A 23,444-nucleotide genomic window follows, 5' to 3' on the forward strand; every position below is an offset into this window, starting at 1 on the left:
CGGCAGGCCTAATAGTAACAACTCGGCGCTTGACAGGAGCATGCTTGTCCATTATTGATCTTAATAAGGTGTCATACTGTTGAACTAGATGATCGAGATCGCTGGATGGGTCAATGACGAGAGGGCAGTCAGCAACATCACTAAGAAACGACTCCATGTCAAGAGACCGAAGCTTCCGATAGAAGATAACTTCCTTCCTAAACTGGGGCTTTCTTATGGAGACATCACACATTACCGCCGAATGATCAGAGATGTTAGGATCATAGACTTTGATATTATTGAGTATGTTTTCATCAGACTTATTTATAAGTAAGTCAAGAGTATGGCCATTGCGATGAGTCCCAGCACAGACACGTTGTTTAAGGTCAAAAGATTCCAAGATGTCAGTAAAACGTTTGGCATTTACATCATCTTGACAATCCAAATGCAAGTTAAAGTCACCAGTAATTAGGACTCGATCAGAAGACTCCACAGTTACAGATTCAAGTAGATGTGAGAATTCCTCAAAAAATCGATTGAAAGAGGAATTATCAGGTGGACGATAGATGGCTAAGATCCTGACACTATATAGGTTCCGAAGACGAAAATCCAATATGGCGGCTCAAGCGTGGTGAAAACTGACAGCCAATTTATCGCCAGAGAAGCGTGTTTTACGGTATTGTTGACGCGTTTTGCGTCTATTGTGACTTTTGAAGAGTTCTTGTTCCTGTATAGTAAGCAATCCTTTTAGAAATATCTTATTAATTTGTCTTGTCCCGCTGGCCGGTATTACCGAAAAAAATATAGTTCCGTCCAACGGGACATCCTAAATTATAGCAACATTTGTTGGCATGTACATCACCTCTAGCTTTTGTTGTTAAACTGTGTTGTAGGACTGGATTTAGCACATTTGTTAGGAGGTATATCATATCTGGGGTTTTTATTGTTGAACGGTGTTGTAGAACTTGATTTCTGTAGGTTTCTACAAGCTTAGGATAACTGTATAGGAATATTTTATTCATAAAAGTGGCCATGTCCTTTTGGCCGGTATTACCGCAGAAAATGGTACCGTCCAGCGGGACATCCTGAGTTTTAGCAACATTTGTTAGGAGGTATATCATATCTGGGTTTTTTATTGCTAAACGGTCATTCTTTTGGTTTCCAAAAGGCCAGGGCAACTAAACAGGAGTGTTTTTTTTAAGTGTGCGATGATCATGTTCAATTTCATACCTTCATCCGCAGTTCAAAACAATTTATGAATCATTTCATATATTTCAATTCGTGCTTACAAGATCTTCATAATTTTATGTAAACGCAACCTTTTCATGGAATCTTCATTCAAGGCCAGAACTAACAATATCCGCCAAACGGAAACTGACTTATGCAAAAACTTTTACATTGACGCGTTAGTTTTAAAGGGTTCACTGGATCTGGATGGGTTTAAATTCAAATGTAAGCGAAACACTTGCAATATTTGAAAGAGCACTTGAGCAACACGATGCAATACTGGGAACTAAATACTTAAACAATGTCTTAAAATAAAGCTATTTTTTATTTCCGTCTGAGACACCTGGAGAACAAAATTCTCACAGAGCCACAGCCTAAAAATATCTCATTTATTTGGTTACACTCCTCATACCCTTAAAACAATTAACTTCACAGATTTAATCAGTGTAAAAATATCCACTACGATCCACACTTAAAAACTAAACTGTGACTGAACAGAACTGTTTCAGTGCCATTAGGCTTAATAAAAAGTGATCTCTATCAACATTCTCCATGAACATTACACTTTTACACAATTAGCAGTTATTGAGAATTTAAAAAACGATCGAGTGATTGGTGTCGACCTTAACACGTTTTTGTGCTAAAATAATCATATGTATCCATTTGAAGGTGATACAAAGGAACCCAAAATAGACTTACCCCGCTTCGGCTGATGTTTAGAAAATTGAGAAGGACTGAAAGGCATCACCGTACAGCTGAATCAACTACGTGAATGCCCGAGTCTCTAACTCGACGGTCATCCGCCACCGTCAGGACATCATACGATATTGCTTCTCGAACGAATCCCTCATTTTAATTTCCCCCAATTCAGTAATCCACGACCAAGTACCTTTTCCAGATCTTCTCTGCACGACGAAACGCTTTCTCTGACTTCTCTGGCCGCTTCCCGCTGTACTTTCTAGTAGTTGGAGGGAATTTAGTCCTTTTTTGATCGTTTTAAACCCGCTTTCGTCTGCATTCCATCGGCGTATACGTATTAAAAGCTCGGGATAAGGTTGTGGAAAAGATGAGTCGTTTTTCAGCAGATGGCAAAAGTAAATAGAAATTATTTCTATTTACTTTTGCCAGTTCTTTGAAAACTGAAGAAGTATGCGCATTTGGAACGAGATAAAATTATTTAAGAGTTTTGAAAAAAGTGGAGCATTTCTAGCTAATAATTTGTACTGTTTGAAATAGGGATTAGCTGGTGTGTCTCACGTTGAGATTTATGCAACTGGCTAAAAAAATTAAACTCAGGTGACTGCTACCGCAGAGATGCCAATCTATTCGGAATTATGAGTAGGAAAAACCCCTAGTTTAAAGCCAAAACTAGAATAAGTCAATGACATGGCAAGTCGTTCAGTAAATATGTACTTGGGACTTTTCGGCCCAGCGATATGATTGTTTCCACAAAGGAAGTTTATTCCTACAAAACACCTGCGTCATTCGGATCCATTCCCAGTTCAGTGAACATGGATGACGAGTCTTTTTCTAAACTCATTGGAATGTGTAGCCTGCAAACAGCAGACGCATCTCCGGTCGTCGATTCTCTTCTTCCGAAAATAGCGTCTGCAGACCCGAGCGGCAAAGCGATTTCCGTGACGTAAAACCTTTTTAGCCAATCAAGGTTTAGCTGTTAAAATCAAGGAACTAACTCGCGAGACTTCTCGCAAGGTCGTGTGCGGTGGATATGTTTACAAGTCGAAATTGAAAGGACGACGTAGCTTGTGTATAGCCGCCCTTTTTTCTCAGAACGACACGTTTACGAAAGTTAATTTGCCAGGATTGTAGGACTGATTGAGGAAACAAGCATCAAGAGGATTCATATTGAAGAAAAGATTAGAGGACATGTTTTATCTATTTGCCTACGGAGTCAATGATTTATCACACCTAGTTGTTTTGATCATATTTGAAACGATAAATGTCCTAATGACAGTAGACGCATCATGCCGTTTGTTGCTTCTGTTCCTTTCTGGTTCCTAGCAGGAAAGTATGCTTTGGAGAACTCTTCGATAGCTTGTCGTGTGTCGCTTTAGATATTTTTTAGTAGATATCCTTTATCTTTGAAAGCTAGTACGTGTGGTAATTGATTTCCCATGCGTGGGTGCTTCTTGGTTCAGACAGAACTTTGATCAAATCGAAAGCATTTTATATTTGTTCTTATCTTTCTTTAAATACATGTTCTTTTCAAGGTTTTAATTTCAGTAATTTTTATAAGATCAAGATGAGTCGAAGGGTCGTAGCTGAAATGTCATCTCGACTATGATCAATTTACTGCTGTAACTATTTATTTCACGCTTGGTTTGGCCCAGGTTTATAATATTTCAGATCATTGTGTTGTGGCGATATTATTGACGAGCGATTGTCAGAGATTTCTGAATCAGTCAAGGATGTGTCTGTATAATTGATTCACCACCTTTTGTCAGCGCTGGTTAAATTGAAATGAATAAGTCTTAGCGCGAGTTACTTTCCTTTCGCTGTAGAGATGATTTTATTTGTCCGGGTTTTGTTTAATGCACGTACTACCGTATTTTACAAAGCGAAACCCACATCACATACACAGATTAAGAAGCAGTTGCTTCATAAAGACGTCAGCATTCAACGTCGCAGGGAAACTTGTTATGGTCAGGAAATTCATGTTCCAAGGTGTATTTAGTAAATCTCGCCGAAATCCAAGACACTCCAGCGCGCGAGGTCGCGAGGAGTCACTCGAGCTGTATTCTATCCTTTGATCTGATAGGCCAACATCAAAACAAAAGGTTTTGCGTCACGGAAATCGTTTTGCCGCTCGGGTTCGTAGACGCTATTTTTAGTAGGGAGAGAAGCGACGACCGGAAATGCGTCTGCTGTTCGCAGGCTAACGGTGCTATGACTCGTACAGAACATTGACCATTGATTAGAGCTAACAAGCAGCATAACTTTCATTTGACTACTGGTTGCGTCACAGAGAACAGTACCTCGCAGTTTCCGTGGTAAGTACGCTGCTTCCTTTTCAGTTACATAATCAACTACTTTTATTTTCTAAAGTGTATCTCAGTGTTCGTGGCTGAAGCAGAAGTCGGTTAATTGGTGATTAGGCTAGTGCTCTGAGCTCGTCTTCCACATAGGGTAAGTTCGAGTTTTCGTTCCCAGAAGCTCATATGTAAGTTGTGTTTGCGTTTGCGTTTGCTGATGATTCTCGTCCCTGCAAGCGATTGTCTACAGCATAAGTTTGGGGCTAACTGCTTGAACGGCAGAAATCTTAATGTGAGAACAGTTGAGGTTCAGCTTGATTCTGTAGCCGATACTAAACTACCGGGCATAAAGATAGACAACTGTTAAACAACGGTATCGAATAAGGAAAGCGACTTCGCCTTTTGAAAAGAACCACGGTTGTCGGTTGCTAGGGCTTTTCCTCCCAATGCCTCTCAAAACTGAGAGTATTAGACCATAGACAGAAGTAGAAAGCATCGAATGTGACGAAACTTGGCAGGGAAGTAGTTTGATAAATTACCTGTTTATTGGTTTTTCTTTCATCCCATGTGACTTCTGTTGTGACGTCATAAATGATGTCCAAATTTGGCTCCCGAGCAAAAATTCAGGAAAGAAATGGTAAAAATTTTACTTTAGTTTTCTGTATAGAATTCTATGATTTCTAGTGAAAACCCCATCTCAATCGGATAAAAAGGAGTAAAGTTACGGCTAATTAAAGAAATTTAAATTTCCCCCAAATGACCATATATGGTCATAATTAGGCGTATTTTAAACGCGAGAACATTGAATGTATTGGAATAGGCGCAAGGACAAAGTTACTTAAAATCAAAATTGTAGTTTTTTCTACTTAGGGTATGTGGTTCTATGACACGTTTTTCGTCTCGAAATACGTCATTTTGACGTCACAATGACGTATTTCGTGACGTAAACGCGTCATAGCAGCACATAAGTAAAAAAAAGTAAGTAGAAAAAACTACAATTTCGATTTTATGCAACTTTTTCCTTGCTCCTGTTACAACACATTCATTGTTCTCGCGTTTAAAATCCCCCTAATTTTGACCATATATGGTCATGTGGGGGGAAATTTGATTTCTTTTACTACCTGTAACTTTACGCCATTTTATCCGATTGAGGTGGGGTTTTCACTATACATATTCTTTTTGTGTAGCAAAAATGTCTGTAATGTTTTGAACACTGATTTGCAAGTTTTTAATGTTGTTACTAAAAATAGGCGTCACTTATGACGTCATACTTTCAAGAAACGTCAAAATACCTTTACAATAGTAGAAATTTTAAGAAAATTTTTCTCTAATTAAGATGTTTTAATGTCTTGCTTCATTTGGAATATAAAATACTGCTCTGTGAGCCAAAAATTGAATTTACGAAGTTGCGGGAGGAAAAGCCCTAGCAACCGACCATCGTGACAGATACATTTCTGTGACTGAAAGCTGAGAAGTTTGTTTTACAACTCACTTATCCACCTAATACTTGACTACGGGGGTTATTGTCTTGGGGACATGAAGCAAACCGAAGCCGCACGATAAGTCAGAGTAATCCTAGACAAGAAACGAGACACTCCCTTGGGGCCTTTATTTAGGGAACGTGCCATGATTTGATAAGAGACAAGAACGCGCTTACAGCGGTATTCAGTCTCGCTTGCTTGGAGATTAGATCGAGAAAGCTTAGCAGTTCGGGAGTATACCAGTTTTGGAAGAAGCGAAAACAATGGTCTACGTCACCAACCATAACATGATCACCATGGCGATGGTCATTTTCAAAACATGCAAAATGGCGGACAAGGGAGAGGAAAGAGTATTGACCAAAATTCCCGTTTATTCTTGTTTCATCGAGCCTTTTATTTGTCTTTTCGTTACTATGAATTGGGAAATACCTTGAGGACAGGGAGTAACCATTCTTGCGCTATCGTTCTTCGCTTATCGCGCGCTTAGTGGGCACTACGTACTCACTGCGTATGTAACCAGTACATCGAAAATAGGTAGGCACGCTAACAAGTTTGTGCATATTTATTTTTATTAATATTTATATTATAAGAAAAAAGAATGCTTTGGAGACAACTAAAAAAGTGAGTTGTTCTATAATTTATTTCCTTATGTTTGCTAAGAGTAAGTTTATTGAAAATTTCCCGTTGCTTCTCTTTCTCTCCTGGGCGACTGGCCGGAGAAGACGGCTGTAATTCAGGTTATTGTTTTGGTGCAAGCGAGTCTTTTGTGAGTAAAATATATGTGTTTTTTCGAACATGATGTTCTGTTGGTTTATGTCCTGAAGCGGTTCCGTCCAGGTAAACAACAGGTTTACAAGGGATTTCTGAGGGTATTGTGCCCGCGTTTTCTTCTTGAAAACCCACCGTGAAAATCTTACTTATAATCCCTGATCATTTTTTTCCCGTTTCAAAAAAACCTATTGCTTTCACTTATTCCACTTTCTGAAGTTCACTGATTATTTGCTCAAGCTTAACAAATGCAAGAGACTCTTTAGAATTTAACATACATACTAGAAAACTAAGAATGCCTGTTACATGTTTTTGGATCTATTGATTAAAATGGGATACAATAGGTAGTTTTCATGCAATCTCGGGAGACACAAATAACAATGGTGAAATGAACAAATGCTGGTGGACAAACAAAGCGAGCTAATGAGCGATCTTTTGTTTACCGTCCACCAGCATGGCGGCGATAACGTACCGTGAAAACCACCTATAGTCTTGTAGTCCACCGGATTTGACCAGAGGCCAGAGCTTTTGCTTCCCTACTAAATTGCTCCACCTTAATGCTCCATTTTTCCCACTAAAATGCTCGGTCTCGCCAAAAAAGTCACTAAAATGCTCGAATAATGCTCATTATACAAATGGTTTTTTAAAATTAATTTCAAAGTTAACACTTACAAAAACGTGCAAGTGTTGTAAGTAACAACGACAACGTGTACAAGTTCATAAATACAGCCAAAAAAACCAGCTGTATTAGGTTTTTTGTGAATTTTGAATTCTAGTCTTCATTTCGTTCAAAAAAGCAGGAGCTCATGGGGCATTATTTTCTCGGAAAAATTAATTTTCCGGGGAAAATGCCACTAAAATGCTCGAATAATGCTCAATGCTTTTGCCTCACTAAAATGCTCGAAAAAATGCTAGCATAATGTACAAAAGCCTACCAGAGATCAACAAGGTTATGGTTTGTTATAAAATATCCTCTTATATGGGATTTGATGTTACATCCAAATAATACTAAATTATTGTTTTTAACTCTGGGGTTGCCTTCAAACCAAAGGCATTGTAACTTGAGGAGCACTTTTCTCCAAGTCTCCTCTGTGGGGACCCTCAAACAATTCTATTAAACATGGTTGGCCCAAAATAATAATGATTACTGCACTTGGCATGGACACAACATAAGTTTTCCAAAGTTCGTTTTCATAGTTCTCCATGTTTCTATTGAAAAGCACTTTCAAGAAAACAAAGCTCACATATCAGAGTAAAGATAGAATAAAAGTTAGTTATTGTTACATTTTGTTTTTTGTAAATAAACATTCTATTTTGGGTCCTAACATAAACTGCGAGCAAGGGAGCTATGCAAGTCATAGGGACCATCAGCAAAAAAAAAGTAAAAACAAGTAAAAACTGCAAATTTTACAGATTAAGGTTGAGCACTCATTTTACTGATTAAGGTTTAGGTTGAGGTTAGGGTTATGATTAAGTGCTGTTTAGGGTTAAACACTTATTTACCATGGTTAGCTTTCAGTTAATTCTTTCCGTATCACTGTTTTCGATTTTTATGTATCATTTTCAATGAGTCATAATTTAGGATTTATTAAAATACAAACATATTTGATATTATGACACAAAATGTGGGCTTATTGCTCATACACAGGGATTGTTGGGAGAGAGTGTGGCATTTTTCCTGTTTCAGACTGACCTTTTGCACAGCACAGGGTCTGAACATATTATGCATTTGGCATTTGTAAAGTATAAACATTATTTGATGTGAGGGATTGAACATAAACAAGCCTCCACTGTCATGACATTAAATTTTTTATTACAGTGGAACATAAGGCGAATCTAAAGCAACATTTTGCCCTCAGAGCACAAATATGTCGTTTTGAAGATATTTAGCATTTTGTCTTCTTTGTTCCTTTTCCCAGCTCTTTTTGGCACAAACGCGACAGCATGTTTGTAATATCTCCAGATGTTTGTCATCATTTTGGACGGACATCCTGATCAAAATAAAAGAAATCAATATAAGAACCTACTCACACCGATTTAAAACTCATTCCACACACATGATCTGGATCTATAAAGTGATTTCTAGATGAGATTCGCATACATTGCCGGTGAACACAACAAAAAGAGACTTGATCGATTATAACTAAAACTACAACTATCAACGATATAATCAACACGTCAACAATATTACAACTGATATTATTTGCTGATGATACAAACGTATTTGTGTCTCACAAGGATAAAGACTGCCTTACTAATATACTGAACGCTGAGCTAAATAAGTTGTCAATATGGTTTAGAGCTATAACAGGCTTTCATTAAACTTGAAAAAAACCAAATTCATTGTATTTAAACCATCTCAAAAGCGTACAAATCAAACTATTCAACTTTTAATTAATAATCAAAAAATTGATCAAGTAAAAGAAACAGTTTTCTTGGGAGTAATCATGGATGAAAATTTAAATTGGAAATCTGAAATCTCACATGTCGCCAATAAAGTTTCTAAATGCACAGGAATTATTCGTAAATCCAGTTTCTATTTATCCACGAAAACCTTACGAACACTATATTTTTCTCTAGTCTATCCATACCTTTTTTATTGCAACTTAGTTTGGGCCACTACTTACAGAACTAACCTTATTCGTCTTGAGATTTTACAGAAACGAGTGATCAGAACTATAGCTAAAACAACTTTCGATGCACATACTGATCCAATCTTTCAAAATCTTGGTATCTTAAAATTTCATGATATATACTTAATACAACTAGGCTTATTCATGTACTCCTATCAAAACCATACTCTACCTTTAAAATTTCATTGTAAATTTACCTTACAAAGTCAAATTCATTCGTATAATACAAGAAACTCGTGTAAATTTCGTCTGCCTTTCTGTCGTACTCGAACCAACTGAATTTTCCGTTTTTTATCAAGGACCTAAATTTTACAACACCTTAAACACCAACATCATCAACGCTTCCTCACCTTTCTCCTTTAAAAGAGCACTTAAGGCATTTATTTGTAATAATTATTAGTATACTCCAACAAAAATTTTGGGAAAAAGCCTTTTAATATTCAACATTTGTAAACTTCCGTAATATTGATTAGTTTAATTTTTCACCTCATATTATGTTGTATCCGTCGCCGTAATTTTTATACTATCTTCGAAAAATTATAATTGAGGAGGCCTAATTAACATAAGCTCTATAGTTTCTTTTAGGCCTCCTCGCCATCTCTTCCTACATTTTTTTCTTTTGGCATCTTTTTGTAATTATCGTAATCGTGTGGCAAATAAATAAAATACCTAAATACCTAAATACCTACATAGACGGACTAAGGCATACCCATCAATATCAGTAACCCTTCCTGTCCGTTGGCAATTTTCAATGTGTGGTTGCCATTTTTACTAGGTTGTCGCCATCGATGAAACTTTGCCTGAACACACTTACACGTTGTAGTTTTGAGGAAAATTAGTCTTGATTTCGTAAAAATTCGGCAAGATACTGAAAACTAAACATAAAGTCATCTACTTACATTCGATGCCCGTCAAGATGTCGGCGGCGGCGTCGAAGGCCATTTGAAAACTGTCGCTTTTAACTACCGAAATGTCGAAGGAAACTTCCCTTGACATTCAAAAAGCAAGGAGAAGGCTTCTTCATCGGTACTGCTAGCTCGGAAGTCCCGGATATTGAACGAGGAGACCTGGAACAGGCTTTGAGAAAAGCTCCCTTGTTTCTTGCGATTATTTTTTCCCATTTTTGCGTGTTTTTAGCAGAACAGTGGAATCATGACGTCACCACTTCTTCCAAAACTGGCATACTCCCGAACTGCTTAGGATAACTGTATAGGAATATTTTTTTTCATAAAAGTGGCCCTGTCCTTTTGGCCGGTATTACCGCAGAAAATGGTACCGTCCAGCGGGACATCCTGAGTTTTAGCAACATTTGTTAGGAGGTATATCATATCTGGGTTTTTTATTGCTAAACGGTCATTCTTTTGGTTTCCAAAAGGCCAGGGTAACTAAACAGGAATGTTTTTTTATCGTAAAAAATGCCTTGTCCTTTTGGCTTGTATTATTTAAGGAAATAGTACCGCCTAGCAGGACATCCTAAACTATGTCAGCAGTTGCTTGCATGTATTACTACATGACATGCAGCTTGTTATTGTTACATTGTAATACATACCTTGCCCTCTGAAGGCTTTTTCCTACCAGCTGGGGACAGCTGAACAAAGATGGTTTTATTCATTCCTTGTTGTTGTTATCACCTAAGAATGTCCACCCAGGGGGACAATCTATAGGGAGTACTCTTCAGGATCTGAATAACTCAGCGATTTTCTTTAGTCCGTGAATGTAATGTTTTTCTGCAATGCTGTATCACGCTGGGCCCAGCTCGTTAGTTTTGTTTGGAGAATGTTAAATTATTACGGATAGTGATTTACAGGTCGTGTGTACTCTTGCAATAAAACGTGACACTGAGTAGAGCGGACTGATCACGACTGCGCCATTCTTCGGATGGTCTCAACGGTGTTACCTCTTGCGTCTTTGGCTGTGTGTTTTGCGACTGCTGGGAAGCCTTTGCACAAGCGAAACCTGCCGAAAATTATAGATATCAAAACTTAACTTTTCAAAAATTTCAGCCAGAAAAAAGGCTCCCGAAATTTCCAGGCGACGTTTTTGTGGTAAAAATCCGTTAAAAATGGGCAATTATACCATTTTTTAGATGTTCGAAAATCCTAGGAGAGGCAGGGAAGCAAGAAATTTTACAACAAATGTTCCGGAAATTCTGGATCTCAAATCGTCTTCCGAACAGATATTTTCCGAAAATTGACGTTGGGTGCCCCCGTTTTTTGGGCTGATTGACGAACAAAGTTCTAATTAAAAAAATATGGGGGTAGATATATTAAGCGGAAGATGATGAGCAAAGGATATTATTCAAGGTTAGCTCACTCTTTAGTGCAATATTTCCCAAAACAGTCATGTGTAGATAATTTAAGACCGGAATATTATTCTTCGCCGGAGTAACACTGTCCAACGCAGATGCCTTTTACAAGCCTAACTGATGATTAATTTTTCAAATATAGATGCATATTTTTCCGATGGCTTTATCAGAGGAGACATCCAGCAAAGCATTTTGTGAAAGGTTAGTTATTTAAAAGAAGGAAAACAAAAAAGTTTTAACTTTGGTATCATACAATTGAGTATTTCTTTACAGTCAAACCAGGTGAATCGTTCCCCGTCGCTGACGAACCAACAAATTCATTAACGAAAAAATGATTTCGTTTGTTGATTCAATAATCCATTCATAAAATGAACAATCGAATATTCATATTTAGCCTCGATTCCATAATCGAATGTTGGTTCGATTACTGTTTTTTGAAAAACTACACGTTTTTTTCTTCTTTTTTTATAAGAGTCGAGTGCTGGCGAATTGTGAAGTTCAAACCCAAACAAACTGTTACGTGTACGCCATTTTGCTCCAGTAATCAGTGCAACGGACCTGACCTCTTAGAAAACACGATAGTCAAACTGAGGTCAGTGTATGTGCGATGATTGGCCATGGTGGATTTCGATCCCCGGCCTTTGTTAGTTTCTTTGCGTTTGCGGTCTGTCTCAGGTAGATTTTGTTCATAAACCAAATCAACATTTAATTATTGAATCGAGGTCCAATTTGACTGTTGGATTATTCATTTTATGAATGGATTATTGAATCAACAAACGAAATCATTTTTCCATTAATGAATTCATTAGTTCGCTTGCGACGGGAACCCTTGACCTGGTTTGACCGTAAGAACCGGATATTTCACCTAAGTCCTTCTTAGACCACTGGTGCAAACATTCAGAGGACCTTCAGATCTTTTCATGTGGTAGAGGCACACAAAGACTTTTTTCTGTAGAATATCTGTTCAAAGAAACTCAGTATTGTCTATAGATTCCTATAGCTCGAGATAGGTTTATAATTCGTAGATGAATGTTCCATTGTTTGTCTCAGTTTTTGGAATTCAGACTGTTAATGTTTACTATGTTTCTACGATTAACTGAGTTTGGGTTTTTACCTTTCTTTTCCCAGGTTTAGTCATCATTCGTAAACTTGAAGGACTACTGGAACTTTCGGCTTTCTGAAACAATAACGGAAAGAGGTATCGGAAAAAGTTGAGCTTTGAACGCGCGCATTTTGAGAGCTATAAGAGCACTCTTACTAACTGAAGTATTTGGAAAGAACTTTTATATATCTAAAGCTCGTTATATTGCACATTTTGCAAGTCCCTTAGCCCATTGTTATATCTAGGTTCCACTGTATATTGCCATATAAGCTGCTGTCGAGCTCACTATAGACGTCAGACCTAATTTCCTTCGTTAAGTCGTAAGGTTTTATTAATTTGGCGGAAGAACTTGTTGCGACCCGTATTGGAGTTACAAGACAAAAAACATTGAAGATTGAGTTTTAAAGTAAATGGTGGCAAATTCATTTGACGCAAGCTGCGTAACATAAAAAAATATATATGGAGCTAACATGACAAGAAGTTCGGTTGACTATTTTCATCTACAATCTATGTTACGGTCTTTTACTAAGGAATCACCTTAAGTCCATTAATTTTTCTACGATTTTCTGAAGTTCGTTTTTCACCTTTCACTCCCCAGGTTTTATCATCATTCCTAATTATAAAAAGGACTACTAAAGTTTTTGGTCTTGGAAACAGTAACGGACAGAGGTATCGCAAAATGTTGAGTTTTCAGTAAACTACTGATATAAAAGCATTAAAGACTAATTTTTGGAACAGTAATAAGAAGGAGATATTAAATTCGCATATATAGACTAAGGAGCTCTCTTGAATTACAAAACGGTTAAAAATCTTATAGTGCTTCTTATAAAGCATTTGCAAAGCTTTAAAAAAGTCTAAAAAGATATCCTAAAATGATTATAATAGGATTTTTGAGAAGGCCGGGGTATGGTGTGTTGTCAAGCAGCGCCATGTTACTTTCTCTCGCTCCTCACTATATATGCCTACACATAAATGCTCGCAATGTTTAAATACAGGGATTAGCCAGCCGAAAGCGACTTAGGCTCTCTTCATATTTTCGTATGAGAAATTTCAGTTCCGTTAACCGAGTGAAATTGTTTACGTATAAAGTTATCAAAATATATGAAAATCATATATGAGAACTGCGGGGTGAAGAATCATATGAAAGAAGATCATCGCAGTTGTAGACACAACTTTTGCAGTTGGGAAAAGAAAGCCTTTTGCAGTTGTGTCTATAACTACGATGATCTTAGTTCTTTCGTATAATTGTTCATGTATAGTTTGCATCAACATAGAAAAACTATGATTTATTGCTAGCAGTAGCTCTGAAAGTTCCTTGACCATTCGCTGTTTAAAATCAAGAGTTCCCTTTTTATGATAACTTTTATAGCTTACAAAACAGGAAAACTCCATTAAACTTCCTTTGTTTCAGCAGAGACGCATGCGGAATAAAAACTAAATCGTTTGATCCAGCAACCGATACTGTCGATCAGCGCCTCAATGTATCTCCATTAGTGATTTTTTTTGTGAAACTAATATCAACCTTCTTTCTTCACGTTCTTAATTGAAATTTTTTTCAAATTCTTCTGAAAGGTAGACGAGCAACAGAGAGAAAAAAGGAGTTAAAAGTGTGAAGCGAAAAAATAACAAGCCATGATATCATCCTAGTGCATCACCTGGCTCGCTGTATTCAGCTTACCGTGTCTGTTGCTATAGTAACAGTGAACCTTCTATCAATCATTCTTTTTATAAAAAAAAACGCAGTCTTCGCACTCGTGCCATGTACCTAGTTATAAACCTGACCGTAACTGAGGAGGATTTTCTCACTTTTCTTTATTTGTAACCTTACTCTACTTATGCGACATTGTGCAATTTCCGCACTTTACCCTGGAACTGACATTAACAACTGGCTTTCTCTTCGTCTGGTTTCCTCTGACCTCTCTTACACATTGCAGTAATTTCATTGGATCAGATGTATGCAACAATTCGTCCCTATACAGCCCTTATGCATCGCCTCATTAAAAAGTGTGTCTACGGGGTAACAATTGCTGCTTTTGTCTGGGTTTTACCTGCAATGTTTATTATACTAATCCTTAAGAATCGAATGTTTAACCAAAGTCCTATATTTAGCACATCTAGTGGACCTTCAGTCTTTTCATGTGGTCGCTTGGGGCACCCAACGACTGGTTTCTGTGAAATAGCTGTTCGAAGAAGCACATATTATCTAGAGATTTCTATAGCTCGAAGAAAGTTAAAAATTCATAGATGAATCATCTCAGTTTTTCGAAGTTTTCAGTCTATTAACTTCTATGATTGAAGCTGGGAATGGGATTTTCACTTTTCACTTGTCTTTCCATATTTGGTCATCTTTCGCAAAAATGGACTACTTATAATAAATTTTGGGCTTTAAAATCAGTAACGGAAAGATGTACATCGGAAAACGTTGAGTTTCTGTATACTTAATGGCATCAAAGATTTTCGAAAAAGTAAAGCGCTAATAAATTCGCATCGGCTGAAGAAACCCAAGGATGACCAAACAGATACAAATTTTATAGAGTTTCCTAGAACGCATTTGTAGAGCTGCTTTTTAAAACAACAATCTTAAAGATATCCTTAAATGGTTTTTTGAGTAAATTTTGGAGAGAGCCGGCGTCGGATATGGTGGGCGGGTTGTAGAGCGACGTTTCTCTCCTCCTTACTATAATATATACTCACCTAAAAATACTTGCAATGGAAAATGTTAAATACAAGGATTGTCCGAGTTAAGCCGCGACTTAAGGCCCTCTTCAGTCATATTTTCATGAGAAATTTCAGCTCCTTTAACCGAGTGAAATTATTCACGAAGAGTATGCATGAAACATCTATTTTTTTCCGGTCTCACTATCGACATTTGATTGTCTTAGAAGGGTTAACTGAAATGATAGTCACAGTTTCATTTTGGTGATCAATTACTCCCTATCAGTACCAAACAGACCTTCAATATTTTTAAAGAACGAAATAAAAATGTTAAAAAAGTATTAATGTAATAGATTCAAAGACAATTTTAGACACAGTTGGATTGTTAGTTAACTAGTTAGTTGGTAGTACCCTTTGCATTTTACCAGTAACATGTTTTGCTCCTGATGTAATAACATAATGTTTTAAGCTGTATATATATCTAGCCGGATTTTTGAAAACGTTATCGTCAAATGAACCTTTTCCGTCCAACAGTTTTTTTCGGCCAAAAACTATATCCAAAGTAGCCCATTATAAAACCTAAGACTACAACCATTGCTTTTTTTTCTTCTCCTCCTTTCCTGATCTCCTCGCTCTTTCTTTTTCTCCTTTCCTTTTCCTTCGTTACTGTGATTTTGGAGCCGTTCTCGGGCTTAAGAAAACTGCCTTTTGACGCCTTTTCAGTCAAATGACTGCAAATTTCGTTAGGTTTGTTTTCCAAAAATCGTTTAGATATACTATAATATATTTTATCAGCAGAAGTAGAGCCATTTTCTTTGGAAATGCTGTAAATAAACCACCACCATTATAATAATTATAATTATTATTCTTTATACCTAGGTGAACGAGCGCTGAGTAGACGGTTGATTAGTTTTAAAAACATTCAGCGCTGAAACGAAATTTAATGCCCTCAACTTTTAGTCAACCAATTTCTCCTAATCTGCTCTCAAACGTCACTGATATTTTTTCCACAGGTGAAAACAAGGGGTTTCACTTCAGCTTTTGTGAAGGCAATTTGAAAACCTTTAAGTTAAAGGTGAGCTTCCTAATTCGTCGAATTATTATTCATGTATCTTCATTACTGTTTGTTCACCTCCTACTTTTCTTTTCTAAGTAATCAAACTTTATTCAATTCAAATTCTCTCTAGAGGTAGACGAGCAACAGAAGAGAACGGGTAAAAGGGTGAAGCGAAAAGGAGTAAAAGAAAACAAGTCATGCCATTATCTTCATCCGAGTGCATCACCTGGTTTGCTGTAACCCTTACCGTGTGTGTTGCTATAGTAACAGTGAACCTTCTATCAATCATTCTTTTTATAAAAAACCGCAGTCTTCGTACTCGTGCCATGTACCTAGTTATAAGCCTGACCATAGCTGATATGTTTGTCGGAGGATTTTCTCACCTTCATCCATTTCGACTCTTCTCACTTTTGTCATGCGACATTGTGAAAATGAACTTAAGTCGGGAACTGAATGTGATAATTAACTTTCTCTTCTCCTGGTTTCCTCTGACCTCTCTAACAAACATTGCAGTCATTTCAATAGATCGGATGCATGCAACAATTCGACCCTTCAGGCATCGCCTCATCAAAAAGTGGGTCTACGGGGTAACAATTGCTGTTGTCTGGGTTTTAGCTGCAATGGTATCAACTACCAAATTCAAACTTGGGCAATATGAGAAGAAATGGTCGTATCTTTTTAACTTATGGTCATCATACTGTTGTTTGTGTCTATTTGTTATCTGTGTTTCTTACTCTTCCATTGTTGTTAAATTTTTGTGTGGAGCGCATCCCCAGCACCATGGTGCAGCCAACAGACAAAGGAAACTGACCGTAACATTATTCATAATGACTATCGTATCCTTACTGATGTGGCTACCACATGCGGTTTATATTTTTCTGCTATTTCAATCTTTGACTAGTACCATGGAATTCCTTTCTTCCGAGAAATTAGTACGTTTGGACCTTTCTTTATTCATTCTATATTTTATGAACTCGCTTGTTAATCCCATCGTTTACACAATCAGAATGCCAGAGTTTAGGAAAGCTCTCCTGCTGTTATTTAAACGTCAACAAAGACAAAATGCCCGAGATATTCCTCTTCATGCACTTTAATGTACTTTGTTTTGAAAATCAACTAATGATTTCGTCATCTTCAAATAAAAAAAAAAAACACTAGTTGATTGTATACTATTGTTGCGGCCTTTAAAGTTCGATAAAAAGGCCGTAAATAAATGTTGTGGTGCAATTTTTTCCTTGGTTCAAATGCTTTTTTCCCGGCTTTGTTTTAAACTCTGATTCTCAATCGTACATAACCATACCGCAACATAAAGGAAAACAAAATCTAAACCATTGATGAGTTGAGCCACAGTATTTTGTCAAATACCACATCTAAATATATAGCCGGTTAGTAGTCTTGTTTATCTTTTCGTTACGTTTAGTATGCTTCCAAAAATATGAAAAGATATCCTTTACATTTCCTTGTTTAGAGTTAGTCATTATGATTGTGGTCGCAAAACATGAAATATATCCATTATGTACATTAAGCGCAGAAATTGTTTAGTTCTTAATTTGTTATTTTACAACGAGATATCTACTTTAATAATGCGACTTGTTTTGATTGTAAAATACCGCTGTTAGTAAAATCAGTATTTTAAAGGGACTTCAATAAAGTTGCTATTTACATAAACAGGATTTCTTTACGTTTTTATCTGTGTCTGGAATATCACAAGGAATGGGCCGGAAAAACGCTGAAATGGAAAAAGCACACTTCAGTGTCCTGAAGATGGGAAAAGTCAGAAGTTTGTTAAAAAAGTCTTTTTTTTCCGCGCCAATTTTAGGAGAGGATTATGAGAATGTTGTTTTTCCTCGTTGTGTGGTTAAGGACATTTGTATACAGCTTACCAGATACATTCAAGACTCTTTCTGCCACTATTGTTGAACATTTCGGGGTCTTTTTTGGGAGATAATATATAGCCAAATCTGGGAAGGGAAGTCAATTGAAAAACTTTGAAAATCATAGATGAATGAAGAGTCATCAAAACTATTTAGCCTTTCTCGAGAAATAGAAATTTGTAAACAAGTTAGAGTTTTGCTTCTTCAAACATATATTTTACATCAGAAAACTTTCCCAGATAAATGAGGATGGAGACATATCAAATAGTCTGGATTGAATATTGTCATCACTGGAAACCAAATCCAGTAAATCCATCTTGTCAGTTCGTGTCCTTAAACTGCGCCATGAATTCTTGGTGAAAGGTTCTTAGTCGCTCAAACATTGGAGCGAACGTCTCTTCAGAAGGAACAAGGCTCGAAATTAACGCTCGCAAACTCGCAAAATGCGAGTGATTTTGGTAATCTGCGAGTGAGAAAAATATCCACTGGCAAACCTTTGCGAGTTAGAATCATCCATGTCTCCCAAACATTTGGAGAAAGCTGTTCGAACGTGTTGACGAGATCTGAGGCAAATAAACAGCGGTCGCTGAGTTGAGAAGAGCACGTTTTTTGTTAGCCACTGGCCAGCAGTATTGCACCGAGGCTCTGTGCCAGACATTCGCATTGGCGTGTTGTTGTTGTTCCTCGTGGTTTTGGAGCTATCATTTTCATTACACCAGATATAAGATATGGTCATTGACATTTCAAAGGGAAAGAATTTGCTCGTGGTCTCACCAGTTTGCTAGTGGAAAAAATTCTTACTAGCAAAACTTTGCAAGTGCACTAAAAAGTTAACTTCGGGCCCTGAAGGAAGAATAGTGATCCTACTTTCTTGAAACCGTTTTAAGTTATTTCCTTCGTATGGATAGTGGGTCTGAAAAATCAAAACGTTTTGAATTATTTTAACCCACAATGTGGAGATAAAACTTGGTCCAATTTCATCAGACTTTCACACGCTGACAGAACGTCGCTTTTACAGACAAGTCGCTTTTAGGATGCCCTTTCCCACGTAAGTTTAAGCTCTTGTCCATACCGTATAATCCCGGTTGTAAGCCCTTCTCTTTGTAAACACCAACTTTATCCCAGTTGCAGGCCCTTCACTAAGTTCCTATCTGTGTATACCCTTATTGCGTTCGTCAGAACGCATTCTAATTTGGTGTTCCTGTGGTACAAAGGCAGAATTTTGGGGGGTTGGGTGGAAAGAGGGGTCCTTTCAAATTTAAAGGTGCAGTCAATCTAATCGATCTAAATATATTAGACAAGCCTGCGAAAATCTTGTGACACAAGGGCGCAAATGATATCACAGAGAGGTTTTTAAAATCATCAAAATTCCGACCTGAAGTTGATGGCCCTTGTTAATTCAAATCTTACCTGTAGTAAAAGTTGTTACCGCTGCCTTTCATATCAAAAGCGTGGCCAGGAATCATGCATGTAAATTCCAGTTTTCTCCAGCCCCTGGCAACAGTAAAACTCGTCTGCTGGAATTTCCTTGGCCTAAATAACAATGACAATACAAACAACTCAGTAAACTCAAAAAATATCGACACATTACTTTTGTCCACCAAAATCCCTTTCACTTTGCTCACCAAACAGACCACATACATACTTTCCTTGTGAGCGGAGTATCTGTATTTCAAAGAATCCCTCGATGAAACCTTGACTGGGAGCTGTTACTAGATCGATACGACATATGGAATTTAGCAATGAAATATAGAAAGTTGAGAAAGTGAAATTTTAACTTTCGCGGGACATTGTCAGCAGCCTGAATAAGAAAGGATCATATATAGCGTCCTTTTCACTTTTTCTAACCGAAGAACGCCTTTTATGAAAACTGACACAGCGGGAAAAGGGTTGGCATTCTTCTAATATAAGGTGCATTAACGAGAATCTTGGCTTCTGGATCGCACGTTGTGGGTTCCGGATTTTATGCTGTAGATCCCGGATGGCGGGTACTGGATTCAGTGTTCCTTGTCCATGAAACTTGGATTGCAGATTCCAGTCGTTAGCGAGATTCCGGGCTTCATATATAGAGCAGTCCGCAGCTGTTCAAAAGGTGGATAACGCCATCCACCGGATAAATCCCTATCCAGTGGATAGTGCAATTGGTTTCCCTCATACCTATCCACTGGATAGTGAATTTATCCGGTGGATAGCGCTATCCATCTTATGAACAACCGGGTCTGAATTCCGAATTTCAAACTCCTGAACTGATTCCGGATCAGTCTACAAGAAAAAATTTCCCGGGTTCCGGATATACCGCACGCTTAGGATATCCATTACTGACAGTATTCTGCAGTGTGGCACTAGAAATCAGGACCGGAAACAAGACATGATACCTTGGCTGGCTCGATAGCTTTCAGTTTGGAAGTGTTATCCTCGGAAACGCATAGATTGCACCTGCCACCTCGTTACACTTAACATTTTCCATTGAGGTAAGAACTTCCGTTGTCATCTTTGCTTTCTTCTTGTAAGAATCCTTGATGGATGTTACTTCCTGTAAAACTGTGTTACTATAAACAACATTGCAAGAAGGGAGGAGAAAATGTAACTTCGTCCGCAGGGCGCTTTTCCCTGGCTTTGGAGGTGGGGCGCCAGGGAAAAGCGCCCTGGGGACGAGGTTGGGGAAAGTGGTCTTTCAGTTGGCGATGGTTAGCAACTTTGTCAGGACGAGAGCAAAAAATAGGTATTTTCCTATAATTGTCATGTGTCTTTTAAGGTTTTGTCCGATGTTTTAGCTGTTACAACTGAGCAACATTATTGCTTTGCAGTATCATCAACATGGTCCATGTTTTTGTATTAAGAGGTCTCTAAGTATTGTTGTTGACATCAGCTGCGATGCAAGCAGTCCTAACAACCCTCTGCCATTTTACGACACTTACACATCCTTCAAAGAGCCAACTTGCAGAGTGAAACTAAAGTAAATCATTCCAAGATACAGTTTCTTTGATGATGTGGAAGAAAAAGAAATCTACGATCAGAAAGCTCAGAAAAATTTCCGAGCTCTACTAACGGATGAGATTCGAACTCACGACCCTCCGCGTTCTGAGATGACTCAGCTACTGGAGGACTCTATGGCGAGTGGGTTGTAATTTAAGAGGCTATCCATGAGAAAACCATGCAAAAGGTGCTACAGTGCACATCACAGAATTGGCTCAAACTTTCCATATAGGCATAACTTGGTGAAGTATAGGTAGATATGGTATTAGTTTTGTTCAAGCTTCTTTCTTTTCTTTTTTTCAGGGGGGGTACGCTTGAACAGCCAAATCTACACTGAAATATGTGCAAATTTTGTGATTTTTTGAATGACAATATTTCTGGCAAATTGTTCAGCAATCCAGGTGAAACAAAATTCTCACAAACTACTAAGTATACACTCTTAAACGATGACAACATAATCAGTGTGACCCTTCTTTATTAAATTTTCCACAGCATTATTTAACATGATATATGTTAATGAGAAAAATTATGCAAATTTCTTGAGTTTTCAAAAAAAAATAAAAAAGTTCTCGCAGAGCTTTAAGTAAAGTGAAATACTTGATGATTTACGCAGAGGTATTGTCTTTTGCTCTGGTATATAAAACTTCTGGGTATTGCAATAGTTTAAGAGAAATACCGAGGTTTTACTGGTCACCATTTGCAAACTGATCGTTTTACTGACTTACGATAATGCTAAAATTCATGAGGATTGGTTACATTTCCCCAGTGCTTTTGAATGAAGTTGCAAGAAAAACTTCCCAATAGGAGATTCTAACCTTCTCTTTACATTCTTATGTTTCCACGGGATTATATCTGCCATAAAACTGTCCAAAAGTGCACATTCCATTAACGTTCAGAAGGACTGAGTGGTGCGGTAAAACACAGCCTGCGACTTATTTCTCAGATTTGGTGCTGTTGAAAAGGCCAATACCCTAATGCCCATTTTGATATTTAAATTGACAACGATTATCATTTTCTGGACATAAAGATTACGACAGAAGGGCCACATCAACCACAGCTCTTTCTTCCGCCATATTGCTTATGCGCCTGCAATGAAAAATTGACCTGCGGTAATAAAGGCCATTGTGTAATCAACGGGAAGTGTTCTTTTTGCTTGGTGCTTTAGAAAATGGGTTGCTTTGATGCCATTTACAAATTTCGTACTTTTGCTTTGTCTGGCAAAGGGTAAGCTCTTTTTAAAATTTATTTTATAGCCTTATAAGGTGATATAATGAGCTGTACGTTGTATACAATGTATAAGAGCCAACACATCTTCCAATATCACATAACTTAGAAAGAAATAGATCCCGGTTGTTCAAACGTTGGATAGCGCTATCGCACCGGATAAAAATCTATCCAGTGGATAACGCAATTGGTTTCCCTAGTACTTATCTGCTGGATAGTGATTTATCTGGTGGATAGTACTTACCAACGTTTGAACAACCGGGGCCTGAAAATTGGTTGCAGAGCCCCATGTGCGGAGATGGGACAAATTTTTAGTTTACAACAAAAAGTTTTCATTAATAAAAAAATGTGTTGTCATTCATATGAAGTGCACCAGGAGAGCACGCGTTCTCTAGTAACGGGCATTGGTAACAGGTATCTCCTATCTAGCTGCTTATCGGCTCTGCCCCATCTTTTTCTCAACGGTTTTTAAGCTCCTTCTATAAGTCCACAACGTGAAAAACTTTCTCTCGCATGGACTCTCGTTGTCCTCTCTCAACAAGGGCATCGAGCATATCTTCTTCCTCTATTACAGTCTTCTTGTTTACAGAAAGCTTTCCACTCTTAGCGACCGATGCGAGACGTGAAAAGTATGATGTAACTTGTTGAGCGCTGAGCCAGTCTTTAGAAGAAAACAATTTTACGCCATCTGGTCCACGAAGTGACTTCAAGTTTGAGGCAACAACGGCAGGGTCGCTCTTATTTCCTGTCTCTTCTCCACCAAGAAACAGTTTAAGGAGGTACTCTTTGACATGTTCTGAAAATCGCCCGGTCTTCTTGTTTTTCTTCAAGGCCCAGCCAGGCTCAGCAGTGGGGTACTCTCTGCACTCTTCTTGGCTCAATCCTTCAAGGTTCTTTTTAGATGGAATATATGAAGGGCGTAGGTTGGCGCATGCGTTAGCCCATTTACGCTTAATACTGTCATGCGTGGAATCCTTTTGGGTGCAAAAAATGTGCTTGCCAAAGTCCTGGTGGTTTTGCAACGCTGTTGTCGTTTTGAATAACTTGATGCAGTCTGGTTGAGGGCAACTGAATTCACAAGGTTCACTTTTCTTTTCCGTCGTTTTGCTATTTTTGTACAAGAAGCCAGTCGACACACGCGGGGATGTGAAGGGCTCAATGACCTCCAGT

General features: G+C 37.8%; 1 protein-coding gene across 1 annotated transcript in view; it reads right to left on the minus strand.

Annotated features, from left to right (window-relative positions):
• Positions 1-22,123, minus strand: part of LOC140925405 (uncharacterized) — a 23,970-nt gene extending 1,847 nt beyond the window's left edge. Inside the window, exons 1-3 of the mRNA XM_073375375.1 lie at positions 22,083-22,123; positions 19,485-19,607; positions 1-563 (exon numbers count right to left, since the gene is read on the minus strand). The exon at positions 1-563 is cut by the window's left edge and continues 1,847 nt beyond it. Coding sequence (XP_073231476.1) covers positions 1-563; positions 19,485-19,607; positions 22,083-22,123 — 727 coding nt within the window. The remainder of the gene's footprint in view (positions 564-19,484; positions 19,608-22,082) is intronic.
• Positions 22,124-23,444: the final 1,321 nt, after the last annotated feature.

Source organism: Porites lutea, chromosome 2 (genome assembly GCF_958299795.1).
Source record: "Porites lutea chromosome 2, jaPorLute2.1, whole genome shotgun sequence".
Taxonomy (NCBI): Eukaryota; Metazoa; Cnidaria; class Anthozoa; order Scleractinia; family Poritidae; genus Porites; species Porites lutea.